The 14,412-nt window shown below is 35.9% G+C and overlaps 1 protein-coding gene across 1 annotated transcript; it reads left to right on the top strand.

Moving 5' to 3' along the window:
• The first annotated feature begins 6,764 nt into the window (after positions 1–6,764).
• Positions 6,765–7,794, top strand: LOC108716394 (taste receptor type 2 member 13). Its single transcript, XM_018262485.2, has one exon. It carries the CDS (start codon positions 6,765–6,767, stop codon positions 7,686–7,688), a length of 924 nt encoding a protein of 307 aa, XP_018117974.1. The 3' UTR covers positions 7,689–7,794.
• Positions 7,795–14,412: the final 6,618 nt, after the last annotated feature.

The raw sequence follows: 14,412 nt of genomic DNA, 5'->3' as shown, positions 1-14,412 counted from the left end.
CATATCCCCTTATATATTTATATACAGTGATCATATCCCTTATATATTTATATATAGTGATCATATCCCTTTATATATATTTATATATAGTGATCATATCCTCTTATATCTTTATATATAGTGATCATATCTCCTTATATATTTATATATAGTGATCATATCCCTCTTACATATTTATATATAGTGACCATATCCCCTTATATATTTATAGATAGTGATCATATCCCCCTTATATATTTATATATAGTGATCATACCCCCTTATATATATATATATCCCCTTATATATTTATATATAGTGATCATATCTCCTTATATATTTATATATAGTGATCCTTATATATTTATGTATAGTGATCATATCCCCCTTATATATTTATATATAGTGATCATATCCCTTTATATATTTATATATAGTGATCGTTTCCCCTTATATATTTATATATAGTGATCATATTCCCCTTATATATTTATATATATCGATCATATCCCCTTATATATTTATATATAGCTATCATATCCCCCATATATTTATATATAGTGATCATATCCCCTTATATATTTATATGTAGTGATCATATCCCCCTTATATATTTATATATAGTGATCATATCCCCTTATATATTTATATATAGTGATCATATCCCCTTATATATTTATATATAGTGATCATATCCCCTTATATATTTATATATAGTGATCATATCCCCCTTATATATTTATATATAGTGATCATATTCCCCTTATATATTTATATATAGTGATCATATCCCCTTATATATTTATATATAGTGATCATATCCCCTTATATATTTATATATAGTGATCATATCCCCCTTATATATTTATATATAGTGATCATATCCCCCTTATATATTTATATATAGTGATCATATCCCCTTATATATTTATATATAGTGATCATATCCCCTTATATATTTATATATAGTGATCATATCCCCTTATATATTTATATATAGTGATCATATCCCCCTTATATATTTATATATAGTGATCATATTCCCCTTATATATTTATATATAGTGATCATATCCCCTTATATATTTATATATAGTGATCATATCCCCTTATATATTTATAAATAGTGATCATATCCCCAGTGATCATATCCCCTTATATATTTATATATAGTGATCATATCCCCTTATATATTTATATATAGTGATCATATCCCCCTTATATATTTATATATAGTGATCATATCCCCTTATATATTTATATATAGTGATCATATCCCTCTTACATATTTATATATAGTGACCATATCCCCTTATATATTTATAGATAGTGATCATATCCCCCTTATATATTTATATATAGTGATCATATCTCCTTATATATTTATATATAGTGATCTTATCCCTCTTACACATTTATATATAGTGACCATATCCCCTTATATATTTATATATAGTGATCATATCCCCTTATATATTTATATACAGTGATCATATCCCCTTATATATTTATATATAGTGATCATATCCCTTTATATATATTTATATATAGTGATCATATCCTCTTATATCTTTATATATAGTGATCATATCTCCTTATATATTTATATATAGTGATCATATCCCTCTTACATATTTATATATAGTGACCATATCCCCTTATATATTTATAGATAGTGATCATATCCCCCTTATATATTTATATATAGTGATCATACCCCCCTTATATATATATATATCCCCTTATATATTTATATATAGTGATCATATCTCCTTATATATTTATATATAGTGATCCTTATATATTTATGTATAGTGATCATATCCCCCTTATATATTTATATATAGTGATCATATCCCTTTATATATTTATATATAGTGATCGTTTCCCCTTATATATTTATATATAGTGATCATATTCCCCTTATATATTTATATATATCGATCATATCCCCTTATATATTTATATATAGCTATCATATCCCCCATATATTTATATATAGTGATCATATCCCCTTATATATTTATATGTAGTGATCATATCCCCCTTATATATTTATATATAGTGATCATATCCCCTTATATATTTATATATAGTGATCATATCCCCTTATATATTTATATATAGTGATCATATCCCCTTATATATTTATATATAGTGATCATATCCCCCTTATATATTTATATATAGTGATCATATTCCCCTTATATATTTATATATAGTGATCATATCCCCTTATATATTTATATATAGTGATCATATCCCCTTATATATTCCCCTTATTTATATATAGTGATCATATCCCCTTATATATTTATAAATAGTGATCATATCCCCAGTGATCATATCCCCTTATATATTTATATATAGTGATCATATCCCCTTATATATTTATATATAGTGATCATATCCCCCTTATATATTTATATATAGTGATCATATCCCCTTATATATTTATATATAGTGATCATATCCCCTTATATATTTATATATAGTGATCATATCCCCCTTATATATTTATATATAGTGATCATATCCCCCCATATATTTATATATTTATATATAGTGATCATATCCCCTTATATATTTATATATAGTGATCATATCCCCCTTATATATTGATATATAGTGATCATATCCCCCTTATATATTTATATATAGTGATCATATCCCCCTTAACTGTCTCTTCTCCAGTGTAACAATCCCAACTTGTCTTTCCCCATAACTGATCCCTTTCATTCCCTTTATAAGCTTAGTTGTTCTTCTCTGTACTTTCTCTATTTCAATAATGTCCATTTGGGCTCTGGAGACCCCACAACAGAAACAAGTGCCCCATAATGTTTGTGAAGAAGACATTTTTCATAAATTCATAATGAATGTACCTATTAGTCAGTACCCCACTATACCATACCATTTTTGTTTATTGGGTAAGCATTTGCAGACTTCACTTTGGCTATGTTCATACTCCCCGTTCTGTCTCTGCTTGTAGAATCTGCCTCCTTTTGTCTAATAATTTTCATGGTACCCAGTTAAGCAATAAACAAAGTTGTTCTATTAACATTCAAAACCTCTCAAAAAACAAAACAAAACCAAACTTTTTTATGGAAAAAAGTTGGTGGATGCAAAGTGTTTCTATATGACCCTGTGATCACATAAATGCTGGAGACACACATCTAAGGCTTTAATTGACTTCCAAATAGCTTCGGCCATAAATAAATCTCCTTTCTGCTTTGGTTACAGGATGGACGAAAAGATTGTGGTGGATTATATTAGAATCATTTGCACATGTTACGCAACGCCAGATGGAACTTGGGGCCCATTGAGCCAACAATAGTCAAATCCTAATTTCCTATTTATCCGAGCCTTAGAATAAGCAGAACACTGGTACAGGACATTATAAAACCCAAAGAATTCATGTTTTGCATTTGCACGGAATTCTGTTTTTCATAAATAAGAATATCCTCAATAGACATTTAAAGGAGACATTTTGTGTTAAAAATAAGAATATACAAGTGCCTTATACTCATTTAGATATAGAAGAATTGTGCTTAAAAAAGTAGTGTTTCAGGCTGATTTATTGAATATTTCTGCAAAAACCCTAATAATCCCTCCCTTCTCTTCCACTTCCTGCTCCCTGAATTCAGTGCAGGGGAGCCGGCTGCTCTCAGCTCACTGTACTGTAGGACAGGAACCAGTCAGCAGCTAGCAGGACCTGATAGGGAACTGAAGACTGTCTGTACTTTTGGAACTGCTGGGCTGTGATTGGCTGTCCCCCTCGTACTGTGCTTCTGGCAGGGACCACTCATTTGTATCAGGGACCATAGCAGATCTATAGAGAGCTCCAATAAAGGGACCATTTAGTTAAATGGATTCTGTCATGATTTTTATGGTATTGTTTTATTTCTAAACTACTCTGTTTACAAATAATTCACACTACCATACCAAAATTTATTCCTGAATCAGCAAGTGTATTTTTTATTTTGGGCATCTCAACCAATTGTGCCTGATCATGAGCTTTTAGAAAGAGCCAGCACTTCACAATGGAACTGCTTTCAGATAAGCTATTGGTTCTCATACTCAATGTAACTCAATGTAAATATTGCAGTGGGACTAGGATTTTTACTATTGAGTGCTGCTCTTATCTGCCAGGGAGCTGTTATCTGGTTACCTTCCCATTATTCTGCTGATGGGCTGCTGAGGGGGGGGGGGAGTGAGGGCGTGATATCACTCCCTAGTAAAGAGTGACTGAAGTTTATCAGAGCACAAGTCACATGACTGAGGGCACCTGAGAAACTGACAACATGTCTAGCCCCATGTCAGATTTCAGAATTAAATATAAAAAAATCTGTTTGCTCTTCTGAAAAATGGATTTCAGTGCAGAATTCTGCTGGAGCAGCACTATTAACTGATGTTTTATTATTCATTATTGCCTACAAGATTAGGGGTTTCACTTTTACTACATGTCTCCTTTAACTGTTGCCATGCATTTTAAAATGATTGGGAAACAATGAAAACAAAACACTTTCAGGCAACAGGGCAGGGCTGGCAGGTCAGGTAGGCAAGGGTCAATATAGGAACAAGCCTGGAGCTCCTACTATCGTTGCAATGACCAGTGAACTGGCAACATTGGGCTTTAATGGTTTGAATTTTGTATAATGCTGATGTCACATTCGGAGTTTCCTGGGAGATCTCTGGTGTCTAGTGAGCATCCAGCATCTAGTGAACTCCAGTCCTCTGCATGACTGTCCTGACATTGTGGATCCATGTTGGCTTAGTGCTGTCACTGCCGAGGGTTGGAGAGCTCAGGACATGATGGATTAATGTGGAGTTAAGGCGCAGGCATGCATTATGTTACATCATGTTACTGATATCAAGCAAGCTACTAAAAGCAGTGGATATGCGCTTAAAGGCAAAGAGGCAAATTTACTAACAGGAGTAGAGGGCAATTCGCTAGTGAAGGAGACTGTTACGTGTAGTTTTGTGCCCTATCGCCAGACAAATTTTGCTCAGGCAAATGCTCATTACTCAGCAAACTCACAAAAGTGAGAATTTTACAGAAAGTTACCTCTTTCGCCAGTTTTCTTCGTCAACTTAGACCTGGTGAACTGATAAGATGAAGCTTCATCCTCCTCAATCTTATGTCAGTGACATCATACCCTGTATGCTGAAAAGTCATAAAAGGTCTAAATAACAATGGCGTTTTTCATATTTTAAAGCGGGGTTGCCTTCAAAAGTTATAACTATTAAAGATTTTTGTGTTAACAATTTTTTTAACCATTTGAGGGGCATGCCACATTTGTTTTAGGGTGGGCTCATGTCTAGGGCATTAGAGGGTCTCTTGTGTCTTTATTTTGCTTCATCACTAATAAAGACGTATATATGACCTATATGTACCCGCCCTATTCAAATTGACCTGTGTAAGTGTACTGACGAAATTTCGCTAGACAGATTTGAACGTTAGCAAAAGATCTGTCACGGTCGGCACCCTAAACCAGAACTAATGCCAAGCTCCCTGGTCTCGGCTCAGCTTCACCAGTAGTGTGACCGCCTTTGGCTTCGGGAGGAGCCCTCAGCGTACTCAGATGCCACCTGGACTTTTCGAGAATAGCAAAGCGAGGAGTTCTGGCAAGCAAAGGGGCACGACTGTTGTTAAAGTCAGTTAGGCCGATGGTCATGGTACAAATGGAGCAGGCAAGAGAATTGTCAGACAGGCAGGATTGAGGCAGGCAGATATCGAGAATCGTCAGGCAGGCAAGGGTCAAACCGGGTTGTCAATCAAGGGATTTAGCAGGAAGAGTTGTCGAAGGCAGGCAAGGGTCAAAACAGATAATCAGGATCAGATTCAAATGGAATAGCAATTGCTAACAGCACCAGGAACAAATCCTATCACGGGCAATGCAAAAAGTAAAACTGCAGCGTTAAATACATTTGAATTTCACTCCATTGCGCGCTGACGTAATCACGCCAGCGCGCATGCGCCTATAAAAAGCGGAAGTGCGCGCCGCGCGCACACTAGGAAGCGGGCACACAGAGGGAAGAGGAGCGGCATGGCGGGCGTCCCCGCCGCACCACTAGACTACCAGGGACAGGTAATTTTATTGCAAGATCACTATGAAATGTTGGCGCTGACGAACTAACGATAACGAAACTTTGCAGAGTTTGCCAACTTCGCATTTTAATGAATTAACGTAGTGGTAACAAATTTGCGCCTGGCTAAGTGGTGCGAAGTGCGGCGGAGTGTTCTATGGCGAAGATTTGTCCTTTAGTGAATTTGCCCCAAAGTGTTTTCTTTTTGTCCCAAAACTATGGAAGCAGACCAAGATGTGCAGTGTATTTCAAAAGAAATCAATGTGAGAATTGTGGAAAGTGTAGAAAAGCAGGAGAAGAAGAAAAGCTCTTATTTGTTCCCTGTGGAGATGGTGTACATGGTGGCTATTGAACTGCTTCAAACGTTTCACCTTGGAAGGAGACATGAAATCCCACAGTTATAGTTTGCTTTGCTGCCCTATGATGTAGTTCTGTAACAGCCACTTAAAACGGATCCAAAGCTTGGCCTGGGCTGCACCAGCATCTGCACAATGCAAAACATACAGTAAAAAATAGATTGAATGGCAGATTTGCATCATAATCAAAGTAACGTATCACATGTGCTGGACAAGCAGGACATTGGCTGCTCTATATAAAGACCTGAGCAGATGATATCCGTAACATAACCTGTGACACTGGGGATCCCGTTCCCGTGTCAGACCTCAACTCTGAACCGCAATCATGTTCTAAGGAATAACTATGGATTTGGCTCTGCAAGTCATAGTGTTGTTTCAGTTCTTCCTGGGGATCACTGTAAATGGATTCATCGTCGGGGTATTTTTCACGCAGTGGATAACTGGTGGAAACCTCAATACCATTGACACAATCCTTATTGTTGTGGGTCTAATGAGATTCCTCTGGCATTGGGTCATTTCTTTGACCAATTTATTGCCTGACATTGAGTTACCGGTATCTGCTACTTTTATTTCTTTTATCAGCTCTTTATTAAACTGGAACAGCTTTGGGCTGGTTTCCGTGCTCTACGTCACCTACTGTGTCAAGATCTCGAACTATAACAACGCTGTTTTCCTTTACATCAAGCTCAGGATCTCCAAAACATTAAAATGGCTAACTGTGGCCACTCTGGTGATTAATTTGGCTTACAGTGTCATTTCAGTTCCGTGGGATGTTGTTTTGTCCCATCAGAATAATTCCGACATTTTGCTTGGGAACAGCCCATTTATCATTACAGGGATAACCACGGACTATAGCTTCGTTCTGTTCTGCATTGTGTTTTCCATTTCATTTGTAATACGCTTGGCCTCTATGTTGGCTTTGATCCACTCTCTCAGGAGGCACATGCAGCAGATACAATGTAGTGGGACCCCCATACAAAACCCGCATCTGGCAGCCCATTTAAGGGTAATAAAAGTACTGATATTATTTCTGTCCCTTTACATTATGTATTTTACATCATTGATCATTGGTTCACTTGATAAGTATAAAACAAAACGGCTATCCATTCCCTATGTTATTATTCTCTGCTTCTACCCCTCTGTCCATTCCGGGGTCCTGATCTTCTCCAACAGGAAATTGAGAAAAGCCGGTCTGGCCATGTATCATAGATCCATTAATTGTGCAAAGACCAGGAAACCAAACACCCAAATCCAGAACACAGTGTGAATATGTTGAGTACGTATTTGCCTACTGTAACTGTTCATTATTGTTTCACGTCTGCCAGTTTGTTTGCCTCTGTCTTTCCTACTGATGCTAGACGGAGATTTGATACTCTAACATCCACAGTCCCATACTGTGTTATGGCTGACAACATATCAAATTCACTTGCTAATGGACCTTCAAGAACATATTGAGTAAAACGGAATGAAGCCTCATAATAATCCTTCCTTGGAGACTTAACATCTTTTGACTGATCATTGCTCTAGTCACATGGATGGTAGTGAGGGGTAGACTTGAAGCTACAGTCCTTGTTTGTAGGCCAAGTCAATTGTCAGAATGTCTCTACACCGATAAATGTAGGTAACATCACAGTTTTGGTCAACGGTTGTAAGTCTCTTCACTGTGCTAGTGTCCACTGGACTGGACTGGGAAAAGGAGCTTTGTTCCATGCTGTACTGTCATCTACAAACGATTGAGTCAATCAATACATTAGTGTGCAAGGTCTACAGATTCTAAATAAGCAATGAACCTGTGGAATTATTTCAACTGGAGGGTTACTCTACTATGTATGACCATTGCCATGCTCCCTCATTTGGTGCTTGTGGTACAAGACTCAAAAATAGATGTCTATCCAGAACAGAACTCATTTTATTAATGGCCACATCTGAGGAACCAAGACTTTATTATCCAGTGAGAAAGAAACACAGAGATACAGCCATCAGCATCTACAAATCTACAAGCATTACATTCACAATGTCCAATTGTTTTGTAAATTGCTTTTTACCCTGTTATATCATTGACTTGCTGTCTGATGTCCTTTGTTTGGGACTAATCCTTCTTATATTAACACGGCGCTTTTCTCTTATATAGTTCAGCTGGGTTGAGGTCAGGTCTTTGTGCAGTCAGGGTCTGCCACCCCTATCTCAGTAAACCCATTGTGTATGGACCTGACTTTTTGCATGGGGGCATTATCCTGGGAAAATGGCCTTTTCAATTATTGCCATAAATTAGGAAGCACAGAATTGTTAAGAATATCACTGTAGGCCGTAGAGTCAAGATTTCCTTTACCATGAAAACAGACCCAGACATAGATTTTTCAGCTGGCATTAATGATTCAGTGTGAAGAACATGGGTCCAGAGAACATGATTCCATTGCTCCAGAGTCCATTGGAGGTGACCATTAAACCATCCATGTATTATGCATATACAAAGGTACAACACTTAAAAATACAATATAAAAAATATATATATACACAAATACTCACTTTAGACCTGGATATTTTGCCTGTTTGTAATGATACATATTTTTTTTAGATATTGCAGTCTATGTTTTTAATAAAATCAAAAAATAATTAATCACCCAGCACAAAATAGTCTTCTTTCCAGGCAGAAATTTGTTGTTGCAACTTTTTTAAATGTAAATATTGTCCCTGTAACTTTATAAGGATCAAATAGGAGCAAAGGCAAGAAATATTGTTTTGTTTTTTGTCATATTTTTTTGATGTTTCAAAATGTTTTCTATGACATATGACAACCTGCTGCATTGTGATAGGTACCTTCATCAAAACATTTATTTTAATACCTATAGTATATTCTGTCTTAATAGGATATTTTACAATAAAGTCACATAATCTTGTGTGCATTTTGGTTCCACTTCAATAAACAATGGAATATACTTATTATTGCTATCTTTTAGCAAGGTGAGTGAACTTGTTTTTATGGATTCTTTATATTGTGTTAACTTATGATTAATCAAAATGCATTGAATTAGCTTCTCTAAACAGCAAGTGCTTGAGAGTGTCTTATAAGTCATAATAGAGAATTCCAGACACAAGCAGAACTTGAAGAAATAAGAAGAGAGACAAAGGTCAGAAGCAGCGAATAGGGCACACAAAGAACTGTATTTTGATATCTGAGCTAGATATAGAAAATATAATCAATACATTTTAGAGAGGTTCAGTTTTAGGTATCACTGCAACATTAAAGAGGAGACCACAGAAAGTCCATCTGTGAACTGGTTAAGGACAGACGAGGTGAAGTCTGGAACATAGATAGATAGTTCTGGTTCAGATGAAGCTCTAGAACAGTGATCTCCAACCAGTGGCTCAGGAGCAACATGTTACTCACCAACCCCTTGGGTGTTGTTCTCAGTGGCCTCAAAGCAGGTGATTATTTTTAAATTCCTGGCTTGGAGGCAAGTTTTGGTTGCATAAAAAAACAGGTGTACTGCCAAATAGAGCCTCCTGTAGGCTACCAGTCCACATAGGGGCTACCGAATAGCTGAACAGCACTTATTTGGCACCCCCAGGAACTTTTTCTATGCTTGTGTTGCTCCCCAACTCCTTTTACATTTCAATGTGGCTCATGGGTAAAAAAAAGGTTGGAGATCCCTGCTCTAGAAGGATGACTATGGAATAGTGACTTTTGTGGGTTATTGGTTACTTTGGTGAGGGCAGTTTCTGTTGAGTATACTAGTTTGAAGCCAAGTAACAGTGTTCAAGAATGAAGCTGTGAGTGAGGTGTTGGATCAGGTGATGGTAAACAAACATGACCAACTTTTGGAGGTAAAAGTTAGAAGAGAAACTGTAGGCTACTTGGTAGGAGAGCTGGGTTAAGGTCTTGCTTTATAGAGGATGGGATTAATTAGTGCTTGTATGAACAAGGATGGAAAAGAGAAAACTAGGTTGTAACAGGAAAGCATAAACTTCAACTACTAGAAGAACTTGGAGTCAATTCATGGCTAAGCAAAGGATTGAAGTTGCTCAGTGTATCAGTCATATCATTATGCCATAGTGCAGATTGTTGCAGTGTATTATTATGATGATGCTACCATACACATCAACTCATCTCATCATGTCTAATGATCCAGGTTTCACACTTAAAGAAATTTGGATTAATAATTATTGTAGTATAATGATGTTTTGCATTGATTAAGATATCAACAATGTGTCACTGTCAACTATAAGAACTGATAATCTAATATAGTGAAAACAATCTATATACTCTAGCCAATATACCCACGTGATACAAATAGATAGTGGTGTGAATTACCCATATATATATATTTGAATAGAATGTGGATACATTAGAGGCCCATTTACTAAGGGTCGAATATCGAGGGTTAATTAACCCTCGATATTCGACCATTGAAGTAAAATCCTTCAAATACTTTGATCAAACGATCGAAGGAAAAAACTATTAAATCCTTAGAATCGAATGATTCAAAGGATTTTAATCCATCGATCAAAGGATTTCCCTTTGATCGAAAAAAGCTTAGAAAGCTTATGGGGAAGGTCCCCATAGGCTAAAATTGGTGCTCGGTAGGTTTAAAGTGCCGAAGTAGGTAGTCAAAGTTTTTTTTAAAGAGACAGTACTTTGACTATTGAATGGTCGAATAGTCGAACGATTTTTAGTTTGAATCGTTCGATTCGAAGTCAAAGTCGTAGTCGAAGGTCGAAATAGCCTATTCAATGGTCGAAGTACCCAAAAAAAAAAATTTGACGTTTTTTCAGTTCGATTCCTTCGCTCAAGCTTAGTAAATGTGCCACTTAGACTCCATAGAAAGTTGCTCCAATGAACAAAAATTACATAATAAAACAAAGCTGCTCAGGAACTAAGTATCTTACTGATTGAAGAACTAATGACTTCTTTTCCCTCTCTGGATGTATAAAGCCTAGAACCATAGAGAAGGACAGAGAGAAAGTCAATAAGGTTTGCGTCATTGTTCCATTAATAAAATCCCAGTCATAGTCAACAATATGCTGAATAAAAGTGGCTTCTTTTCTGCCAGTGGGTGGGTGATTATGGGTTGGAAATATAGAGTAGAGGAGCAGTAGATATTCAGATTAGGTTAGGATTTTGTTGGCTACAGTAAGGCTTCAGGTAGAGGTCATGTCACCTATGTGTGGTTAGAATGTATCTGTAGCTTAGAGAAGATGATCCCGTAAGTTAGATCCAAGATCTTTAGAAACAGATTTTAAAACCAAATTTAGAACTAAGAGGATGTTGTACCTGCTTCAGGTGCTGTTCTTGTGATGCTTGTTTTAAGGCGTTGTACTGCTCAATGGAGTCACTGAGCAGTCAGTTTTCCCAAGGGACATGTCCCACAAATTGGCTAATTGGTCATCAAAATAAAGGAAAATAAGTTTATGCAAAAGTATATTTGCAAAATTAAGGCACTTTTATCGTCATTATTATTCTCACATAGTAACAAAGTAAGAGTGAGGTTGAAAAAAGACACACATCCATCAAGTTCAACCTTTTAAGTTTATATATATTTATACTGTGTATATATATATATATATATATATATATATATATATATATATATATATATATATATATATATATATATATATATATATATATATATATATATATAAGCAATGCAGAAGAACAGCACTCACTGGACTTGCTGAATTAATCTTCCAAAGGTTTATTTTGCTCAAATTTTCGGTCCCCCACCGAAAGGGACCTTCACCATGAATCAAGCAGTGCACAAAATTTTTGTGGGTAAAAAACAACTCAACCTTTAATAAATAGCCCCCAAAATGATTTGGTATTCCATATGTTTTTGAACCAAAGACTCATGCTGCTTGTTTGTGATAAAAAACATTAGTGAATTATTGCACAGGCAACTTCTTTCACATTTCCACACTGTCAGTCACCACAAAATATTTCCTTTCAGGGAAACAAGGCTAAATCTAATAACATTAAGGGGGTTATTTACCAAAACTCAAATTAATCTAATTTTGTTACTGAAACAAAGTTGGCCTGACTCCCATCCACAACTTTGACTCATTTATCAATAATTCTTTTTAAAAAAGTTAGAGTGAAAACACATTGTGACAAAATCAAGCATCAATTCAAATTGTACAATTGATGCCAAAAAACCCGACTTTATCGAATTGTCACAATTAAAACTTGAATTTATGGGATGAAAACCAACGTGGATCAACCATCTTCAGGGACATCTGCCACTGACTTCTACATGACCTCGACAGTTTTGAGGTGGATTTTTTCCAGATTTTTAGCAGCTTTGGGATATAATAAATCTCTAAAAATTTGATTTCTTTTTTCCTCTAAAAATTTGAATTTCCCTTTTAAAAACATGGCCAGAAAAATACGATGTTTATTAAATAGGACCCTAAATATCCTTTAAATTGTAAGAAGATAAAGCTGTTTTTTTTAATTAGCTCAACCTGCTCAGTTTAAAAAAAAATAGAAAATTAGATTTTTGTTTACTTAGAATATGTGTTATATACATCGATTTCGGTTACAGTAGATTTATATGTTACTTTTAAAATATGTTCACTTTGAAAGGAGAGTTCTGTAGTTTTTATCACACACACTCATGCGCAGTGGATCAAGAGTTTTCATAAAGTTTTTTCTAGCTTTGTCCCTGTTTTCCAACGTATTTTTTGAATACATTCTAAAGACTCAGGGAGGAAGACTTATGAATCAAATTGTTTTCCAAAATTCAATCGTAAAATAAATCACAGATAAACAGGATCTGTTTTTTTTTTCTTGAAATGTTTTTGTTGAGTTTTCCAATGAAACATACACAACTTTTTGACAATTACATTAGTGTAAACTGATGAACATAAACAAAAAAACTTGACCTCTTTGCTGCTGTTTCCTGTTCTAGAACAAATGCTTTATATATAATTCATATAATTTAATAAAAGGAACAATAACATAACATGACACCACTCAGTGAATATAATGTGAATATAAATAATATACAGTGTCTGCATCTATACTATGAAAACAATGAAATTATTTCAATCCTCATTACAATCTAACGTATATCTGTAACATTCGATCCACTTGGCTTTTGTATCCAAATAAAATACCAAGTTTCTATAAAATCTTGTTTTAAACAAGGCTTTCCTGTTCTCTCATCGCTTCTTGCCAACTATGTGATTTTCTTGGGATAAAATGTCTGTTTAGGATGGAGTCACATCTTTCAAACAAAACAGAAATAAAGTTTTCATGGTGGCTGTAGTAAATTAATACTGTAAATCATATTGGGAATTGTTTATCTCTAGACCTTCCAACATAACTTGTTAAAATCAATATTTAGCCAAATATTGGAGATCATTTTTGAGCATTTCTTATAAAGAAACTTTTGCAAATGCAACCAAACCATATGTGTAACGGTTGGCACCCTAAACCCAGAACCGATGCCATCACCCTGGTCTTGGCTCGTGCTTCCGCCTGTAGCAGCCGCTTTGGCCTCGGGAGGAGCCCTCAGCTACTCAGATGCCTCCAGGTCTTATAATAAGAGGTGCAAGGCGAGGGTTTCTGGACAAACAAAGGGGCACAACTGTAAGCAAAAGTCTTTGGGCAGAAGGTCGTGGTACGAGGCGTTAGGATCGTAGTCAGATCAGACCGGGTCGAAGCAGGCAGAGAGTAAACATAATCAGGCAAGGGTCAAACCAGGAAGTCAATCATAGGGGTTAAGCAGAATCGAAGTCGGATAACAGGCAAGGGTCAGGTTTCAGAAGTCAGGATAGTCGAATAGCCAGGCAGGGGTCACAACAGGAATCAATCAGAACAGATAGCTCAAAGCTCAAAAGCACCACAGGACAAACTTATCACGGGCAAAGTCCTGTAGCTTTAACAGGCTATTTATACTTTAAAACTTACGCCAGCGCGACTGCGCCTTTAAATAAAGCAGAGGCACCGCACGCGCCCTAGGAACCTGGAAGTTCGGGAGAGGAGCGGC

The sequence above is a fragment of the Xenopus laevis genome, chromosome 5L (genome assembly GCF_017654675.1).
Source record: "Xenopus laevis strain J_2021 chromosome 5L, Xenopus_laevis_v10.1, whole genome shotgun sequence".
In the NCBI taxonomy this organism is placed as follows: domain Eukaryota; kingdom Metazoa; phylum Chordata; class Amphibia; order Anura; family Pipidae; genus Xenopus; species Xenopus laevis.
Note: the sequence above shows the minus strand (reverse complement) of the source record. Positions and strands in the feature narration are given on the sequence as shown.